The following is a 22,272-nucleotide window of genomic DNA, read 5'->3' on the forward strand; positions in this document are numbered from 1 at the left end:
TAATTATAGCAGAGAAATATGCCTTCTGCTTCCAGTGCTACTCCATTCCTAGCTACTTTCTTAAAAGCCTTAACATTGCTGCTCAGTGGGGTTTGCTACAAATAGCTCATGTCTGTGATACAAAGTTTTAACTGCTCTTTTTTCTTTTTAACAAACATTCTTTTTTTTTTATAAAGAAGACTGGAAAAAGAACACAGAGATGAAGAACAAAAAGAAACCATCATCGAATGTTTGTTTAAAATGAAATGAAAAGATTTTTACTACCCAGTCATTTTACAACCACTTTAAAACTATTTCCTTCAATTTATATTCAAGTGACTTTACAGCAAAAAAGGTAAGCATACATTACTTTTATTTCCATTAAACTTACCTACTAATAATCACCCTAATAAACAAAAGGGGACTGAGAAAGATAACGAAACATGAACGAAAAGGCTTTAAAAGCAGATGTAACGAAGATGAAAGACTATACATCAATATCTTAATTATATTTGCTGACTCCTGTTGCTTAGTGGGAGAAGCCAGGGCTGCCACCCAGTGGCAACATAAGTCTTTAAATGATTTTAAGATTTAAAGAATAAAAAAATATTTAAAATAAAACAAATTAAAAAACCCAAATACCTCATGAATTAGACAATTTTAATTTTAACCTCAGTAATTCTGGCGTATTAAATGTCTGTTTCTAATTATTAAGGAATGGAAACATTCATTTGCTTAGGCAGCATTGGAGAAATTTTTGAAAATATCATATGACTTCCTACCATTTACTAAGTTATGTGGTTTTAATAAGTATTTTCAATTAAAATATTGAAGGTTGCTTTGCTTAAATTTAAATCTCCAGAATTAATAATGGAGAAGAAAGCTGTGACCATAAAACACAACTTGTTTTCTTCTGTGACCTACAGAAGTTGATTCAATACTCTCTAGTAACCTTTCATCCATACACCCAAACTTCTGCTTGGTAAACAAAAACATGATGGAAGCACCTGCAAAAATAAGATTTTAAAAACAATTTTCTCTAACCATGAGCACATCTTATCTTTTCCCCAGGTATACATCAATTTTAGTGTCCCAGTCAACAAAACTCAAAGCTGAAAGGAGGAAAAGAAAATAGAAATACTATGCCTGATAATTATTGATGTTTACGGATGGGGGGAAACTAAGTATCTTATTGCCTCCTCTTACCCCAAATCTTGGCCATAGCTTTATTCCACATTGGCACAGATATAACATATTCTAATACAAGATGCTTTGGTAACACAACATTAGGGGAAAAAATAACACTAGAGCATCCATTTAGTTTGAAAAGCTAAATATCTCAGTGACTGACTGCTTTTTTCTCTTGAAAAACCAGATGAGAGAGAAGCACCAAAAAAACATTTTTCAAAATTTAGAGATTTTTGTTTCCAACAGTTGAAAATTGAAATTGTACAAGACATGTTTTCTAACCTATGTTCCATTTGTTTCGCTTTACATTGAATGAATTTTTTAAAATAATGGCAGACACAACATACTCGATATTTACAATGGCTTGTGACAAATATAATACCTGAAAATAATTTCTAATTTTCCATTTATTATTGCTATTTAGTCACAGAAAAGATTAACATTCTCCAAGAAATTTATTTTAGCATATGTCACATACTGATATAATAACTTTATATGAAGAGAAACCATTGTGAAAGTGACTAATATGGTGCCCTTACAAGGAAATAAAGGCAACAAAGAAATTCTCCCATATAAAGACTTTCAATCTGCATCATTTTTTCAAAATATAAACCTTAATATTAGAAGCAAAAACAGCAAAAAAACCGAACAGAAGACCAAGGATAAGGAAGTGCCCTATGCAGATGCTTTGCATACATAGTATATTTGTATGGGCTGAGTTATAACAAAAATACTTAGGTATTATAGTCAATTCTCATACAGAGTTAGAAACAGCAATTTCCAATCAAGTACGATTGGACCAACATTTTCTCAGTCTTCAATTACATGACGAATTATAGCTGTGTAGCAGTCACTTTTGGTCAGCAGTTATCATGATAAATGCTTGATAAGATATAATTTTTCTCCTTGTTCACTTGTAAAAATTGGTGCCTTTTTGTAATGTTCTACAAGTTCTTCCATGGTGCTGAATTTACGCTGCCCAATGCAGTAGACAGTCTCTTTTAGTTGGACTTTAAAATGCTTGTTTTTCCCTTGCGCTTTTAGTGATACTGAGAAATCATTTGGCTAAAAGAAAAAAAACATGTAGGGTTAACATACTGAAAGACATTAATTAGAATTTTTATATAAACAATAAAAGCACTTACTAAGTGCTTGAGCACTTGAGCACTTACTAAGTAAGTACTAGGCACTATGCTAAATTATTTACAGAGATTATCTCCTTTATGCCTCAAAATAAAGCCATTTTATAGATGAGAAAATCGAGGCTGAGAGAAGCTAAGTTGCCCAAGATCATCCATCTAGTTAACAACAGAACCAGGATTCAAACCCAAACAGTCAGACTCCAAAGTCACTTAACTAATATGCTCTACCTAACACCCACGGCAAATTCTTTCATTTAACATCTGAAGCACAAGAGGTATCTTCTCTCCAGTCAGACCACTGGAGAAACACGTGAAAAATCCAAGACATCCACCCCTTTTCAATCAGTAGCTAACAGTACTTACAGAGTAAGTGAGATAACACTCTCAATTCTCAAAGATGAAGGACACAAAAATGAGAATTAATGTAAGCTCTAATGAGAGGTCATAACTCAAATGCCTACAAGGGGCAAAAAAGAAATGTAAACAAGTGACACGGTGGCTAGACGGAGGAAACAACAGTGCATGGCCAGTCTAAAGGAGGTGGCCACTGAGCTGCGACTGTTGCCTTGTGGGAATACGAGCTCAATGTTGACAGGCCTTCCAATTTTATTTTATTTTTTGTGTGTGTGAGGAGATCAGCTCTGTGCTAACATCTGCCAATCCTCCTCTTTTTTTGCTGAGGAAGACTGGCCCTGGGCTAACATTCGTGCCCATATTCCTCCACTTTATATGGGACGCCGCCACAGCACGGCTTGACAAGCGGTGCGTCAGTGCGTGCCCGAGATCTGAACCAGCAAACCCCAGGCCGCCGCAGCAGAGCACGTGCACTTAACCACTTGCGCCACTGGGCCGAGGCCTTCCGATTTTAGAAAGGAGGTCTGATGTCTGAATTTTTATAATAAATCTCCGAATATTTAAATACTGACAATGAATTCAAACGTTTAAAAACATTGCGTAGGTCAAACAATATATGCCTGTTTGACACCCCTACTTTAAAAATTCTACTGCTAAAATTAATGATATATTTTGGCTAATACCTATGCTCAGTCACCTACGAGAAAATACACAGTATTCTGCAATCAAGCTACTTTCTTTCTTTTTTCTGAGGAAGATTCACCCTGGGCTAACATCTGTCCCCAATCATCCTCTTTTTGCTTGAGGAAGATTTGCCCAGAGCTAACATCTGTTGCAAATCTTCCTCTATTTTGTATGTGGGCCGCTGCCACAGCATGCCCAGCGACCAGCAGTGTACGTCCACACCCAGGCATCCAAACAGGGCCACCGAAGCGGAGCACACCAAACTGAACCACTAGGCCACGGGAGCTGGCCCTCAAGCTACTTTATTACGTTTTTTTTTTTTTTTTTAACTTAACACTCTTCTGAATGTCTATATCAACCCCAGAAGCCTCTTTTTACACAGTTACTGCCAAAGTTTCAAACAGTGGGCTTCTTGGAAACATCCCATACTTATGGTTACCCACTCCAAGGTCACTCCCTTCCTAACCCCTCTGCGCATTGCTTGTCCTGGAAAGCAGGGCCAGGTTAGGCATCCAACAGGAAACAAACCCTACTACTCTTCCCTATCATCAACCACCTACTCTTCCTCAGGGGTTTTGTACAGGCCCCATTTCCTGAATTTCACGTTGGGCAGTTCAATTATCTCCGTCTCTCCTCTCATTTCCTCTCTCCCTCTCTTACATACATACACACACACACACACACACACACACACACACACACACCACTCACACTGACAGGTTTTCTTCTGACTTTCAACCTTCTGTACAATCACACATTCACTTCTGTACAACTACATACACACAAACAAAGCCAGTACTAATCATGATCTGAAAAGTAGTGGTATCCTTTATCAAGGAAAAATAAAGGCTATTTTTAAGGGAAATGAGTATCACCAAATGCTGATATCCCAGAGAGTTCCCAAAAGAGCTCACATAATTTTCTTATTCAATTTTTATGGTTTTATAATTTTATTAGTATTAGAATAGAATTTATCTTTTATAGCAAATGCATTCAAATACAGTGAATGTTAAAATAGGTTTTTGAGGTACATAATAGAAGTGTATTTCCAACTTCCAAACGACCAATTTATGAAGTAACTTAAATATCAATTTTTTAAATTTGGGATTTCCTTTATTATAAGCATAATGGTGCATCCAATAAGCAACTTAAAACTGTTTTCCCAGCTTAGTCTATTGCATTGTTCTACTCTCAATGAAGAAGCCAGTGTTAACTTCTCAGTTTAATGCAACAGAAAATTATTTCAGGAATGCAAAACCAACAAAACTAGACAAGGCCAAATAATCCAGTGTAGTATCACTGCTAGGGCTATATTTTATTCAAAATAAATACAGTTGAAAAGAACATTGACTTTAGCTTCAGAACATGTATGCTTATGTCCCAACTTACTACCTGGTTAATTTTAGGGAAGCCACTTAACCTGTCTAATCTTCTATTTACTTTTTTTTTTTTTTTTAATACCCAGAGCTCTATTTCCATTTACCTTTGAAAATCAACTTACCGAAGATTCACTATCACGAATGAGGAAATCACCTTCACGCCCTCTTTCATTTAATGCCATTTCTGCTTGATGCCTGGTGACTTTCCCATAATACCATGGATTGCCAGCAAACTTTCCAGTGAGTGAAGGCCTAATATAATCACACTGTGGAGGTGATGGTTCCAAACCTGAGGTTAACGGATTATTCTGCATAATGGTAACATAGTTTTTGGGCACCAGACCAACCATTCCATTGATCTTCCTGCATTTCCACCACTCAGGGTCATTTTCAGGTTTTTCAATAACATCCATTACATCTCCTTTCTCAAAATTAAGTTCTTCATCATTGGATGAGCTGAATGGGTAAAGAGCCTGTACCACATGCAACACTTGCCCAGTATTTAGGTTATTGACGACTGCGGCTAATTTCTCTGACAGAGAACCTACATGGTCACCTAAAGGACTTTCACCTTCCTCAGTTACATAGTTTGAAGGGAACCATCCAACTTGTCCATTGTAGCTACCCCGCCACCACCCATCACTGCATTTCTCCATGACGATCACCTTCGTCCCTTTTATCAATGACAATTCATCCTCTCTCTCTGCCATGTAGTTAAATTTCACATAAGCAGGCATGTTGAGGTCATAGAGCCGTTCCCCTGGGTCAAAGCTATCATCAGCAGGAGATGCAGAATCTGGCACACTAGGTTTTCTTTTCACTTTTCCAATGCCTGTTTAAATAAAAAGGGGTAATGAGAAGAGAATATAATCCACTGATAACCAAAAAAACCAATTTCTTCACTATTAAAAAAGGATCTTCAACTCTGTGGTTCTTTTAAGCCTTACATTTAGATAGCAAATATCTTTCTTTCTTTTTATATCCCCATGACTTATTTATTTCATAACTGAAAGTTTGTATATATATATATTTTTTTTGGTGAGGAAGATTGGCCCTGAGCTAACATCTGTTGCAGAATCTTCCTCTTTTTGCCTGAGGAAGACTAATCCTGAACTTACCTCCATACCAATCTTCCTCTATCTTGTATGCAGAACGCTGCCACAGCATTGGCTTGATGAATGGCGTTAGGTCCACACCCAAGGTTCATGGTTTCAGATCCTGAACCCATGAACCCTGGGCTGCTGAAGCAGAGCGTGCAAACCCAACCACTACGCCACCGGGCCAGCCCCTGGAAGTCTGTACTTTGACCCCCTTCACAAATTCTCTTTTCATAACCACACACTTAACTGCAGTTATTACATAAGAGTTTACCCTTCTCATCTTTTCTCTTGTCAAAGGCCTTTATAATTATAAAGTTGTCCTAAATTAACAAATTTTCTCTTAAATGTAAATAGATTATTTCTCTCATATCTACAATCTAATATCTTAACCCATACTCTTCTTGTCTTACTTTATTAATCTAGATTCCACAATTAGCTGTATAGAAATAAAACAAAAACTGACATTACAACTTGATGTGCAAGATAAAACTCTATTTAGGTCTGGGTAATCCTCCTATTTGCTTCCTTAGTTCCCAGACCCAGGTTGCTCTATTTACCTCATATGTTTATTTTAAAATAATATATTATCTACTTGTTTGTCTCCCCTGACCCCATTCTCATGTCAGCTACACAAGGGCAGGGATTTTTGTTTACTTGGTTCACAGATATAATCCCAAGGATCTCATATAGTACTTAGTACACAGCAGATGCTGAATATACATTTGTTGAAAGAAATGAGAAAATCACCAAATGGTACTATTATTATAAATGTATGCTACATCAACTTCAGTCAGCCATTATCACTACTACTCATTTCTTAGCACAAGATTTTTTGTTCTACCTTTACCGAGAAAACTGAGGTATTCCTAGGTAAAACTTCTCAAATACCTTCTCACTATCTCAAAACTCTTTCTCATTACCCTCATTGTTTTTCTTCACCCAAGTTTCCAACCTCTGATCCTCCTGGATTCTTTTTTTTTCCTCCTTTTTCTCCCCAAAGCCCCAGTAGACAGTTGTATGTCACAGTTGCACATCCTTCTAGTTGCTGTATGTAGGACACCACCTCAGCATGGCCAGACAAGTGGTGCGTCGGTGCACGCCCAGGATCTGAACCTGGGCTGCCAGTAGCGGAGCGCGTGCACTTAACCGCTAAGCCAGGGGACCAGCACCCCTCCTGGATTCTTAACACCATCTTTCCTGCCTCTTTTGAGCCTCTTGGCCATCCTTGTTTTCCTCTTACTCAGCTCCCACTGTCTAAAAACACACTCAGATTACTTTTATTCCAAAATAAAGTTACTTAACTCTGCTACTCCTTTTAAACTACACTATTCTTTAAAAAGTGGTCTTCCCCTTTTCCTTCAACTTTTTCCCCACTCACTCACTCACTCCCAACTTCTTATAAGGTGGTCCTCTATCGCCACCATTCTACCAAAACTATTCAAGTAAAACTTATGAAAACCGTTTCACCTCTTTACTGACAAATCAGTACCTTCTGGAGTCCTCAGTCTTTTCAAACTCTCCATACAGCAACCAAGATCACAGATCACTCGCTCCATCATTTCCTCCTTCTCTAACTTCCCTGAGAGTCCCGTTTTCCCTACTGACCCGTTTAAATATTCTTATGTGCCTCTTACGGTCCCTGTCCAGTTGAAATATTCTCTATGCCTCTTCTAAACCTTATTATAAAATTGCATTGTACTTGTTCACTTGTCCATCTTCCTTAGTAAGAGAGTGAGCTTCCTGAGGGCAGAAAACTGGATCTTATTACCCTGTATCTCCAGCGCTTAGCCGTACCTACACTAATAGTAGGAACAAAGTGAAAGTCTGCTGAATGAATAAGTGAATGATTCCTTAGTTTAAAGTGTTTCCCAAGATGCCATGCTTGGACTTGCCCTCTACTTCAAGGAAACCATACACTTTCATTTTCTATAACTTCTATATAGAAGTTTCCAAGGTCTCTTTACAGCTCTCACCTCTTTCTGGAATGCAAGCACTACAATTCCAATTGTCACTAGACATCTACAGACTGTACTATCAGCACCTCAAATACATCACCCATGTCCAAATATAAATAACCTCTCCCATATCCATAATCAACTCCCTCTCTCCCAATTTCCTTACTTCTGGTTAATGGTATCATCATCCTGAAAAATCCCAACATCAGGGACTTCTGGCAGAATAGGGAATTCTAGGGCTCCATCCCTCCCAAAAAAGTAATTAATGAACTGGAAAATACTGTCAGAATCAACTTTTGCAGAACTCTGGAATCTAGTAAAAAAATTACAAAAACTAGGGCAAGGCTTAGTGAAGAAAGCAGCTGCTGCTTTGTAGTAAGACAGCACTGTGGCATTTTAAGTCTCCCGCCTACCATCTCTTACATCCCAAATCAGTGGCAGCTATGAGGACAGCAACCTGCACTCCTAATCCTAGAGGGAGCAATACAGATCTTATTCTCAAAGAATTGTGATTGTGGGTTGCAAGCTGTCTGGTAGCTATCTGAAAGACCAGCACACTGTCTTGCGTTGGTTTCACTCAACTTGGAGAATTCCCAGGGCTAGAGTGTCTTTTACTGACATCATTTAACCGATGAAACAGCCTGGGGTAAGGGACAATAACTGGGACAAGGAACAGACAGACTGAAAAACTGGGAAGAAAACATTTGGGAAAGGATATATGTGTGGTAATAAGGGCTTTTAAAAGCTCCTGTGTATAACAGAGAATCAAGAAGAACACGCACATAGCCAGGGCTGGACACATGCTCAGCAAAGGCCTGAGAAGACCCTAAGCTTTCACCTATGCCTGACCTTCAGGATCTGAAGAAGCAGTAAGTGGAGGCTAAGGCATAGTTGTAAATGGCCTGGCTAAGTGCTGGAAGAGTATTTTTTAAAATCTTTTTCTTTGGTTCCAGGTGTTTAAGGAAACTGTCAAAACACTAGCTGACAACTAAGCAAACAGAACACAGACTTCAGTGGCCACATAACAAAGAAGATAGACTTTACAAAAATAGCTTAGAAAAGTCACTAAACAAGCAAACAACCACCACCCATAAGAAGAAGCAACAACAAACCCCAGGGAGGGGTAGAATCTGATGCTGAAAGAAAAACTGTCAATCAAGAATTCTATAATAGCAAAACTATCCTTCAAACCAAAGGAGAAATTAAGACACTCCCAGAAAAACAAAAACTGAAGGAGTGTGTCACACTACACCTGTGCTACAAGAAGTGCTCAAGGGAGTCCTCCAGGCTGAAATGAAAGGACACTTAACAGTAACTTGAAGTCATATGAGGAAATAAAGAACAATGGTAAAGGCAGCTACATTCATAAATATAAAACCAGTAGCATTACATTTTTGGCTTGTTAAGTCCTCTTTTTTTCCTATATGATTTAAGATGCAAATGTGTAAAACAATAATTTCAAATCTAGGTTAATGGGCACACAATGTATAAAGATGGAACAGTAAAGGAACAGAATTTTGAATACTATTGAAGCTAAGTTTGTATTAGTTAAAACTTGATTGTTAAAAAATTAAGATGTTTGGGGCCAGCCTGGTGGCATAGTAGTTAAGTTTGAGCGCTCCGCTTTGGAGGCCTGGGGTTCACGGGTTCGGATCCTGGGCACGGACCTATGCACGGGCTTATCAAGCCATGCCGTGGCAGGCGTCCCACATATAAAGTAGAGGAAGATGGGCACTGTTGTTAGCCCAGAGCCAATCTTCCTCAGCAAAAGAGGAGGAAAAGAGACCTAACAGATATATATTGAACACTGGTAAACAACAGCAGAATACACATTCTTCTCCAGTGCACATAGAACACTCTCCAAAATAAACCATATGTGAGGCCAAAAGAAAAGCCTGAATAAATTTAAAGAGACTGAAATCATATAAAATACCTTCTTTTACCACAATGGAATAAAACTAGAAATAACAGAAAGGAAAACTGGAAAATTCACAAATATATGGAAATTAATCGACACACTTAAAACAACTGGTGAGTCAAAGAAGAAATTACAGGTGAGATTAGAAAATATTTTGAGACAAATGAAAATGAAAACACAACATGCCAAAACCTACAGGCTGCAGCAAAGGCAGTGCTCAGAGGGAAATTTAAAGCTCTAAAAACTCACATTAAAAAAGAGAATCAATCTCAAATCAATAACCTAATTTACTTCTTAAGGAACTACAAAAAGATCAAGCTAAACCCAAACCCAGCAAAAGGAAGGATATAATAAAAATTAGAGCAGATATAAACATAAACAGAATAGAAAAACAACAAAGAATCAATAAAACCAAAAGTTGGTCTTTGAAAATATCAGCAAAATTGACAAATCTTTAGCTAGACTGACCAAAAGAGAGAAGACTCAAATTATTAAAATCAGAAACGAAGTGGGGACATTACTAGAGACCTTATAGAAATAAAAGAGTAAGAAAACACTATGAACAACCATATGTCAATAAATTAGATAACCTAGATGAAAAGGACAAACTGCTAGAAACACACAAATTACCAAAACTGACTTAAGAAGAAACAGATGCAAAAATCCTCAACAAAATAGTCAATTCTTGTTATTCATGGTAGTTATGTTCTATAAAGTCACCACAAATATTCAATTAGCAGATATTGAACCACTGCTCCTAGGAGAAATACAGGAGCAGGTCTTGCAAGTCTGTTCACATTTTTGTCAATCAATCAAGACATAACTTTGTTTTATGTGTTTCTCTTTAAAGACACTTTAATATAAATTACTGATTCATTAACATTGAACTCACGGCCAGCATCACTATAACTCACGCCTGAATAAAGCTTATCTAACATACATATTTTCCCACAAGACAAATCACAGCTTTCTTGTGCTTAGGAACACTAGACCACACTTTAGAACTATGTTTGGGGGCCATTTTAAACAGCAAAACTACAAGGAAAAAAAAATGCAAAAAATATGGCACTAAAAGGTGAAAAGGACACTTATTTACAGTATGAGAGCTGAAACAAGAAGGCAGAGAATCACCTTGTTTGACCTCAGCTGGCAACATGTGCATCACGCAACTCAAATTTTTTGCCTGCACATGTCTGCAAAAGCACTGTGAGTATCAATTTGGGGCTTACAAATAAATGTTAGCAAGTAGGCAAATTCACAAATACGAAATCTGTAAAAACTAAGGATCATCTATACTAGCAAACTGAATATAGCAGCATGTTAAGAGGACTGTATATCAGGGCCAAGTGGGACTTGTCCCAGGAATGTAAAGGTGGTTCAACACGTGAAAATCAACATTATACACCACATTCATAGAACGAAGGGAAAAAAACAACACACAATCATCTCAATTGATGATGAAAAACCCACACTTATCATCACACTCAATAGTCAAAGAGGGAAAAAGCTTTCCCCTAAGATCAGGAATAAGATATGGATGTCCTCTTTCACCACTTCTATTCAACACTGTACTCAAAGTGCTAGCCAGAGCAATTAGGTAAGAAAAGAAATAAGAGATCTCCAAACTGGAAAGGAAGAAGTAAAATAATCTTTATTCACAGATGACATGATCTTATATATAGAAAATCCTAAAGAATCTACACAAAAAAAATGTTAGAATAAATGAATTTAGCAAAGTTGCAAGATACAAAATCAACACACAAAAATTAGTTGTATCTCTATACAGTGGCAATGAACAATCTGAAGAGGAAATTAAGAAAACAATTCCATTTATAATAGCATTAAGAAGAATAAAATAGTAATAAATTTAATCCAGGAGGTACAAGACATGTACACTGACAAAATATTGCTGAAAAAAACTAAAGAAGACCTAAACAAATGGACATTCTATGTTTATGGATTTGAAGACAATATTTTTAGATGGCAATACTAGCCAAAGTGATTCACAAATTCAATGTAATCCTTATCAAAGTTCCAATATCCTTTTTTTGCAGAAATGAAAAAGCTGATCCTAAAATTCATTTGGAATTGCAAGGGACCCCAAATAGCCAAAACAATCTTGAAAAAGGAAAACAAAGTTGGAAGACTCACACTTCCCAATTTCAAAACTTACTACAAAGCCACAGTAATCAAAACAGTGTGGTACTGGCATAAAAGGACAGACATATAGACCAACAGAATAGAATTGAGAATCCTGAAATAAATCCATTCAGCTGTGGTCAACTGATTTTCGACAAGGGTGTGAAGACCATTTAATGGGGGAAGGAATGGTCTCTTCAACAAATGGTGCTGGGACAACTAGAGATCCACGTGCAAAAGAATGAAATTGGACTTCTACTTCACACCATATACAAAAATTAACTCAAAATGGATCAATGACCAAAATATAAGAGTTAAAACTTTAAAACTCTCAGAAGAAAACATAAAGGAAAGTCTTCATGACTTTGGATTTAGCAATGGATTCTTAGATTTAACACAAAAGCACAAGCAACCAAAAAAAGAAGATAAATTCTACTTCATCAAAATAAAGAACATATGTGCAGAGGACACTATCAAGAAAGTGAAAAGACAACCTACAGAAAACTAAGAAAGAATATTTGCAAATCATAATTCTGATAAGGGTCTATATCGAGAACATATAAAGAACTCTTAAAACCTAATAACAAAAAGAAAAACAAAAATAGGCAAAGGACTTGAATAAACACTTCCCCCCAATGAAGATACACAAATGCCAAAAAAAACACATGCAAAGACGCTCAACATCATTAGTCATTAGGGAAATATAAATCAAAACCACAATGAAATACCACTTCATTGGTATTGGATGGCTGTAATAAAACCAAACCAAAAAACGGAAAATAACAAGTGCTGGTAAGGATATGGAGAAACTGGAACCCCTCTTATGCTGCTGGTCAAAACTTAAAATGGCACAAGTGCTGTGGAAAACAGTTTGATGGTTCCTCAAAATGTTAAACACAGAACTACCATATGATCCAATAATTCCACTCCTCGGTATATACCCAAAAGAACTGAAAACAGGTATTCAAATACTTGTACACAAATGTTCATAGCTTCACTATTTACAATAACCAAAAGGTAGAAACAACCCAAATATCCATCAACAGATGAATGGATAAACAAAATGTGGTATATCCATATAATGCAATATTATTCAGCCATAAAAGGGATAAAGTAGTGATACATGCTACAACATGGATGAACCTCAAAAATAGTATGCTAAGTAAAAAAAAACAGACATAAAAGGTCACATATTGTATGATTCCATTTATATGAAATAGCCAGAACAGGTAAATCCATACAAACAGAAAGCATATCAGTGGTTGCCAGGGGCTGAAGGGAGGGGGTAACAAGGAGTGACTGCTTAATGGGAATAGGGTTTCCTTTTGGGGTGATGAAAACCATTTTAAATTAGACAGATGTGATGGTTGCATAACATTGTCAATGTACTAAATACCACTGAATTGTACACTTTAAAATGGTTAATTTTGGGGCCAGTTAACTTCACGTGTTCCACTTGGGTGGCCCAGGGTTCACCAGTTCGGATCCTGAGTGTGGACCTACTCACCGCTCATCAAGACATGATGAGGCAGTGTCCCACACAGAAGAGCTACAACTCTATAACTATGATACACAACTATGTACTGGGGCTTTGGGGAGAAAAAAAGAAAAAGAGGAAGACTGGCAACAGATGTTAGCACAGGGCCAATCTTTCTCAAAAAAAGAAAAGGTTAATTTTACGTTATACGAATTTTACCTCAGAAAAATTTTTTTCATAAAAGATTCCCACGTCAAATCCTTAGAGTGAGATGCTTTCCATTCCCACTATTCATGCGCTAGTTCAGGCCCATAATTGTGCTTGAGCCTTCACTACCCTCTACACTAGTTTCCTTACTAATCCAATCTGTTCCACTTCAACCCATCATCCATATTATCCAGTCTAATCTTCTTATGAATATAGCTGCAATCACATGACAGTATTGCTCAAAAGCAAACAGTGGCTCTTCATTGCCTATCAAATTAAGAGAAGTACTCTGCCTAGAATCTACAGTCCTATCTAGAATGTCCTCAGCCTTCCTCTCCAAGCTTATGGTATAGATTATTGAAAACAGCATAGAGTTCGAATCAATCTTTAGGGTTCAAATCTCAGCAATACCACTTATTAACTGTAGAATCTTGAGCAAGCTTTTTCACTTTTCTGAGCTTAGAAATGGAGAAAACAGAACTGAGCATGAGAGTGTTGTGAGAACCGAATAAGATAATATAAAGTAATAGCACAGTACATATAGTAAATGTTCTATAATGCCCTGCACTTAAACTACCAAAAATTTTAATAAAAATGGGCTACTTAAATCCCCTGAATAGCTAATGTTTCCACCTTCAAGACTTAGTTTACCCGTTTGCTAGTTTCTTCCCAAAACCTTATTAAAACTTACGCCTCACACCTTCTGCCTTACAACCATGATTAAGTGGGATTTATTCCAGAGATGCAGGGATGGTTCAACATCCGCAAATCAATCAACATGATACACCACATTAACAAAATGAAGAATAAAAATCACATGATCATCTCAATAGATGCAGAGAAAGCATTTGGCAAGATACAGCATCCATTTATGATAAAAACCCTGAATAAAATGAGTACAGAAGGAAAGTACCTCAACATAATAAAGGCCATATATGACAAACCCACAGCTAGTATCATTCTCAATGGAGAAAAACCGAAAGCTATCCCTCTAAGAACAGGAACCAGACAAGGATGCTCAATCTCACCACTCCTATGTAACATAGTACTGGAAGTCCTAGCCAGAGCAATCAGGCAAGAAAAAGAAATAAAAGGGATCCAAATTCGAAAGGAAGAAGTGAAACTGTCACTATTTGCAGATACATGATTTTATATATGGAAAACTCTAATGAATCCACCAAAAAACTTTTAGAAATAACAAATGAATATGGTAAAGTTGCAGGATACAAAATCAACACACAAAAATCAGTTGTGTTTCAATACACTAACAACGAAGTAACAGAAAGAGAAATTAAGAATACAACCCCAGGGGCTGGCCTGGTGGCATAGCGGTTAAGTTCGTGTGTTCTGCTTCAGTGGCCCAGGGTTCACGGACTTGAATCCCTGGCATGGACCAATGCACTGCTCATCAAGCCATGCTGTGGCAGCGTCCCACATACAAAATTGAGGAAGATGGCCCTAGATGTTAGCTCAGGGCCAATCTTCCTCAGCAAAAAGAGGAAAACTGGCCACAGATGTTAGCTCGGGGCCAATTTTCCTCACCAAAAAAAAAAAAAAAAGAATACAATCCCATTTACAACTGCAACAAAAAGAATAAAATACCTAGGAATGAACTTAACCAAAGAGATGAAAGACCTGTACACTGAAAACTATAAAACATTGCTGAAAGAAATAGAAGATGACACAAAGAAATGGAAAGATATTCCATGCTCCTGGATTGGAAGAATTAACAGCTAAAATGTCCATACTTCCTAAAGCAATCTATAGATTCCCTATCCAAGTTCCAACGACATTTTTCACAGAAACAGAACAAAGAATCCTAAAATTTATATGGAACAACAAAAGAACCCGAATAGCGAAAGGAATCCTGAGAAAAAAGCTTCTGCACAGCAAAGGAGACCCTCAACAAAACGAAAAGACAACTTAACAAGTGGGAGAAGATATTTTCAAACCATATATCTGATAAGGGGTTAATATCCAAAATATATAAAGAACTCATATATCTCAACAACAAAAAAACTAACAACCCAATTAAAAAAATGGGCAAAAGATCTGAACAGACATTCCTTCAAAGAAGAAAGACAGATGGCCAACAGGCACATGAAAAGATGTTCAACATCACTAATTATTAGGGAAATGCAAATCAAAACAACAGCAAGATATCACCTCACGCCATTCAGAATGGCTGTAATTAACAAGGCAGGAAATAAGTGTTATAGAGGATGTGGAGAGAAGGGAACTCTCATACACTGCTGGTGGGAGTGCAAACTGGTGCAGCCACTATGGGAAACAGTATGGAGATTCCTCAAAAAATTAAGAATAGAACTACCATACAATCCAGCTATTCCACTGCTGGGTATTTATCCAAAGAACAAGAAAACATGAACGCGTAAAGATACATGCACCCCTGTGTTCACTGCAGCTTTATTCACAATAGCCAAGACTTGGAAGCAACCTAGGTGCTCATTAAGGGACGAATGGTTTATATATACAATGGAATACTAGTAGCGATAAAAAAGGATGAAATCTGGCCATTTGTGACAACATGGATGGACCTTGAGGGTATTATGGTAAGCGAAATAAGTCAGAGGGAGAAAGTCAAATACCATATGATCTCACTCATAAACAGAAAATAACAACAAGAACAAACACACCGAGACAGAGATTGGATTGGCGGTTACCAGAGGGGAAGGGTGGGAGGGAGGAGGGTGAGAGGGGTGATTTGCACATGTGTATGGTGATGGATGGTAATCAGTCTTTGGGTGGTGAACGTTACATAATCTACACAGAAATCGAAATATAATGACATACACCCAAACTTTATATAATGTTATAAATCAATGTTACCGCAATAAAAAAACAGAAAAACCTCTGCCTCTCAAAAATCTACCCATTCAAGAAGAATCATTTCAAACAACTTTATTATTTTATTCATCTTCCCACTCCATGTTTCTCAACATCCTTCATTTCCTACCCTCACCCCCAATGATGTGTAAGCTCTCCTTTTTTAAGCACCCTAGCACGTTGTACTTCTGAGGTACTGTATGACAGTGTTTCCTGTGTTTGTCTTTTAAGCCCATCTACTAGAGCATAAACTACTGGAGAGGAGCATTCTATTTCTCATTAATCTTCTGCATTTCTTATACTATTTAGAACTGTATACACAGCAGATGCTCAATAAATGTTTGTTAAATGGATTAAAATTGAATACTGATCTAAGCAAATACAAAATTTTAAACTTTAAAATAAAAGCTAGTTCCAAAATGATTTTTTTAATACTGAAAAAGATAATGTCTAAGACTAATTATATCTTGTCAAAAAAAGAATGAATTTTTGGACAGACCCAACAATTAAAGTACCAAGTGGGAAAACACCAAAAACAACCTATTTTAATCTTAGAAGCCAGAAATATTTCAGGGAAAGAACATAAGCTTTGTTTTCTATGTAACATAATAAACAACATAATAAACAAACAACATAATAAACAAACATAAATATTTGTTTTCTATGCAACAAAAAGCCCTCCACGATCTCTCTTGTGAGCATGTCTAAAAGCTCACACCTGTTCAACTAATGTACAGCCATAGAAGCTCCTCGGTTACAAAAAAATCCATGCTCTTTCAAGACTCTGAGCCTTTGTACATGATGTTTTGCTGCCTAAAACACCTGCCATCCTCATTCTTCAAGACTCAGTCAAGGTATCTTCTCACTGAAGATTTTCCTCTCTCTCCCTAAAACAGAACTGATAACCTCCTCCTTTGTGCCACTACTATTCTTTGTAAATATTTTTACTGTCAACACTCAACACTCTGTATACCAGTATTTACTTCCTTGAGATGAAACACAACGTTTTTAATCACCTCTCTATCTATCCCCAGTGCCTGGCCCATATTAAGTGTTCTGTTTCTGTTTATCATGTGAATGACTGACAAATGTATGCATAACCAATAGCTTGCTTTTTTCTTGCTTACAATTCTTTGGGAAGGGGCTGTTTGTTTATTGTCCTTTGTTCCTACTGCTAAAAAATGGTCCTTCCAATCTCCTGCTCTCAGATGAGAGAATACATGCAAAAGTACTTCAGAAAATTATACAAATGTAAAGTATTAGTATCTCTTAGTTTCTCAATTATGTACAATGTATGTATAATCAGCAACAATTACATCATTCCACAGCAAGCAGGCTCCCTCAGATTCCACAACAAGCAGGCTCCCTCAGATCAATATCACCTTTTCCAAATTCTTCCCAACTTCACAGTTCACCACAATCCCCCTAATCTCAATTAGTCCCTTTTGCATCAAATCTTTCCAATCCATCGCTTATCTGACTCCAATCCTTTCACTACCCTTTTGTCATAATAGGTGCACAAGGAAAACTCTGAAAGACCCTAAGTTTAAATTTTAGTCCTGCTACCTACTGGTTAATCTGGTCTTGGTCAAGTTATTTAATCTTCTTTAAACTCCAGGTTCCTTGTTTGTGAAATGGTGGTGTGTAGTAAGTATCTACCTCATAAAATTTTTGTAAAGAATTTTTAAAATTTATAAGTATAGCACTCATCACAGTGCACAGCACAGAGCAGGCACTCAATCAGTGGTAGTTATTACTTTCCTTCCTCCTAGTGCTTTTAGCATTTATTTTTTCAAAGATACTTAAACTTTTATTATAGCATTATATAGCTAGACCTGGCCAGGGTTGGGAGAGAAGTGCTCAGGTCTGAGCACTGAAGATGTGCACAATTCGGAAGCAGCCATTTTTACCGTTAGCTTTGTTTAAAAAAATCACAAGTGTTAGTATAGCTTCCAATCTTCCCCTCACTCCTATCCCCTGGTCTTCTCTCTTCCTACAGCACTGTTTCTTGACCAAAACAATGTATTAACTCCTCAAGTTGTTCAGAATCTGGTTAAGCACTGTGAGTATTTCATCTGGACATGATAGCTGTCCTCTTCCTAAGGCAAATCTTTAGACCCATAACTATTTCGTATGTAACCAGTTTCCAAATTCTTAATATACTGGATGCCAGTTATTTGGAAGCATCTGAGGTTCTCGATACCACTGTTAAGTATATCTATCCAAAGTGGATAAACTATGTTTTATTTGGCTAGCTCACACATAAGGAAGCTACTGCATCCCTTCACCTGAGCGTGAATCAGGTGATTCACGATATGAATCAATGCCATCACGAACTGTGTTGAATTTTTTAGCACCTACATTATCACAGCAGCTCTTACTAATCCTTATACTCATGTAAACTGCTGCCAGGCCAGATTGTCAGCAATCTTTTCAATTTCTTTTAAAACCTTAATGTAGAATTTTACATTAAGGTCTGTTCCCATTCATCTTGTTTATTTCTATCTCAGTTTTCAGCTTTCAAATATATTTCTGAACCCAATGTATTAGTTTTTCTTCCAGCATTAGGTCTTCTTTACTTTTAAGCATGTCATTTTCCCTCCATCTAAATTACTGGGTAAATAAATGTTCCATAGAATGAGGCCAAAGAAAGTATGGCTGGTTATTCTAATTCTTTAGGGAACTATAATTCTGTTCTTAGTTTCCTACTTCTTCAAAACCAGTTTGTCGCCGTTATGAATTTTCCCATGATTTCTATGACATATGTAAGACTGATCAGTTGTTTACCAGGACTGTAAGACTCTTAAGAGTTAGAAGGGACTTTCCAGGATCATCTAGTCTTGCCCAACTCTCTCCTTTACAAATAAGGAATAGGAAATCAGGAAAGTTTAGTTACGTACTCTTGGGCACATGGCTAATAAGTGGTATATCTGGGAGTAGAACTAAGGAATTCTAAATACAAATATACGGTGTTCCTTCCATGACAGGTTTTTATGTAAATTTTTGTATTTTTATCTGTTCATTTCATCTACATGAAGTATGATAAACTATTGTTTTCTTTTCTTTTCTTTTTTGTGAGGAAGATCAGACCTGAGCTAACGTCCGTTGCCAATCCTCCTCTTTTTACTGAGGAAGATCGGCCCTGAGCTAACATCCGTGCCCATCTTCCTCTACTTTATATGGGACGCCGCCACAGCATGGCTTGACCAGCGGTGCATCAGTGCGCATCCAGGATCCGAACCGGTGAACCCCAGGGTGCTGAAGCAGAGGGCGAGCACCTAACTGCTTGCGCCACTGGGCCGGCCCCTATTGTTTTCAATTATTCTGTTTCATCTAAAACATTGTGCCCTTTTTGTTTTCAAGGGTATTCTGGCTATCACACAAGGAACACATAAATTGTTTTCTCTACTTTTTAAGTTCATTCAGGGAATAGGTGGGCCAATAGCCTCTCTCTACTCTGACAAGCTATAAAGCAAAATACACATAAATTCTGGCTTGCTGCAGGCAGTGAGGAAAGGAATATTTTGGTTACAAATCTCAAATCCTGACTCTCAGTCTAAAAATGAATTTACTCAATAGAGAAAATGATAATTTATACTGTATTAATGGTATATATTAAATCACTGTATCAATGATACAGTATATTCTTTTTATACCATTTCTGGTTGATTTATGGTCAATATCCCTTATTAATTTTTCATTTTATGATTTTGCCTGGCTTGCACTAGGTTCCCAATAAAAATATGTTGAAAAATGAATGAATAAATAAATTAATAAGCTCTTTACAAGGAAAACCAAAAAAAAGGACCTAAAAATTTAATAACTCTCCAAAAGTAAACAAGAGATATATTCCAGAAGGATTCACTTGGCCACCAAAGCTAACTAAAGAAACAAATTAGTCTTTACATTACCACTACAACATTCTTTTTCAACAAAGTGCTTTCTCCTTTTCCATTTTGCGCTTTTCCCTGAAATCTCTGACAGGTTACTCTTTGTTTCCTTAGACTCCTTATGCATAAGAGACTTCTACAACAATTCCTCTGTTCATTTTTCTAGAAACACCAAGCAAATATCAAAGAGATCAAAATCAAGTTCACTATCATGAGATCATAAAAAGGCCATCACCAGATACACAGATTAGGCTCTTGCAAATTAGTATTCCTTTTATGACCTGTACTCAAAAACAATCCCATGAATTCACTGTTTTCTTTCAATGTTTTTTCTTTGTATGCAGCTGCTCTCAGAACTCATTTCAAAATATCAAATTTCACATTCACCAAAACAGCAATTTCAAGCCATCCTACATTGATTAAATCAAAATATTCTCTTTACTGGTGCTTTTACTGAATGTTTTCTTCCACACTGTTCCTCTACAATCTAAGTTAAAAGTACTAAAACAAATCATGTTAATTCAAATGTTGAGGATGAAGGAACCTGCTCACCTAATCCTTTTTTTCTCTTATTTTTAATATGTTTACAATTTATTTCATTCACTTCAAGTGTCTGTGATAAATTCAAAGTTACTGAATTAGAACTAATTGCATCAAACTCAAATCATTTATATTCTTTTCCTATTTATTTAAACATTGATACCAAAAATTTTAAAATTATTTTACTTATCAAGTCAAAACTAATATTATTTGATGTATCACCAATCATTTAGTTTATGTTTCGTAAACAACATAAAGCACCAGCCTATATAAACCCACCAGGTTCTCTCCATAGAGTTTTCACAAAAGTGAAAAATCTAATTAAAAAACTAAAGAAAACTATGGATTTAATAAACAGATTAACTTACTGAAAAAATCTTTAAAGATGTTTAACCAATCCATTTTGAGCAAAAATCCCGTGTTCTCTTTTGTCAGTTTAACACAGCTCAGGATAATTGTCAGTGAGCTTCCTGGTCTGTTCTGCTACACTCAAACTCCCCACACCCAATCCACGTGACTTGGCCCACATCCAGGCAATAGAAAGATTTTTCTGAGGCTTCTCTCTTTCCAAAGTGTTTTTTCCCCCTGAACTATAACAGAACCTGTAAAACAAGTATATCATGATGGCCCCAAATGTGACCTATTATTCAGACATATTTTTTGGAAGAAACTTTAAAGCACATAAATATTTTCAATAGTTGAAAATATATTGGCCGGCCCCGTGGCTTAGCGGTTAAGTGCGTGCGCTTCGCTGCCGGCGGCCCGGGTTCGGATCCCGGGTGCGCACCGAGGCACCACTCCTCCAGCCATGCTGAGGCCGCGTCCCACATACAGCAACCAGAAGGATGTGCAGCTATGATATACAACTATCTACTGGGGCTTTGGGGGAAAAATAAATAAATAAAACCTTTAAAAAAAAAAAAAAAAAGAAAGAAAATATATTAACGTATTCATTCTTTCCTCTGTTTTCTCCCTTAACTTTCAAACAATGTCGCCACCAGCAAAATCATTGTGAAACAAATCCATTAATTCTATGAGACATTTAAGTCACCAAAAAGGGCTTCAGAAATTCTGAGAAAGGAGAGAAGGCTGTCTGATGCAAAAGGTGTATTTACATCATTATACAGGCTAACTACAGATCACTAACTTAAAAGAGAAAGTTTCCAATGATGGTGTTCAGGGCAGGCCGCCCCAAGATGCAACACTTAGGTATGCAGATTATTTCGCGCTGAAGACAATAAAGGCTCAGAAGACTCAGGAAGAACATTTGAGTTTCCCCTCCCAAACTGTCTACAGAATTTAACAAAGAAGACCTGTTCCAGGAAGGAGCCGCTACCATATGATGGCTGTAGTATAATGTAAAATAAAATGCTGCAATAAGAAAGGGACCAAGCCCACCTTATCAAAAATTCTCTCTCCCTGGCCACATTCTCTAGGTGGCCCTGTAAAGAGGTGTCAGACAAACATTTGCATTTT

At 36.9% G+C, this 22,272-nt stretch overlaps 1 protein-coding gene across 2 annotated transcripts in view; it reads right to left on the reverse strand.

The window, feature by feature from the left end:
* Window positions 1–230: 230 nt before the first annotated feature.
* The window catches only part of NCK1 (NCK adaptor protein 1), a 69,739-nt gene continuing 47,697 nt past the window's right edge, over window positions 231–22,272 (reverse strand). For both annotated transcript variants that reach the window (XM_087430524.1, XM_087430525.1), the window contains exons 3-4: window positions 4,849–5,558; window positions 231–2,232 (exon numbers count right to left, since the gene is read on the reverse strand). In XM_087430524.1, the coding sequence (XP_087286650.1) occupies window positions 2,038–2,232; window positions 4,849–5,558 (905 nt within the window). In that variant the 3' untranslated portion in view covers window positions 231–2,037. The remainder of the gene's footprint in view (window positions 2,233–4,848; window positions 5,559–22,272) is intronic.

This window comes from Ceratotherium simum, chromosome 5 (assembly GCF_057802395.1).
Source record: "Ceratotherium simum simum isolate JZ-2026a chromosome 5, ASM5780239v1, whole genome shotgun sequence".
NCBI lineage: Eukaryota > Metazoa > Chordata > Mammalia > Perissodactyla > Rhinocerotidae > Ceratotherium > Ceratotherium simum.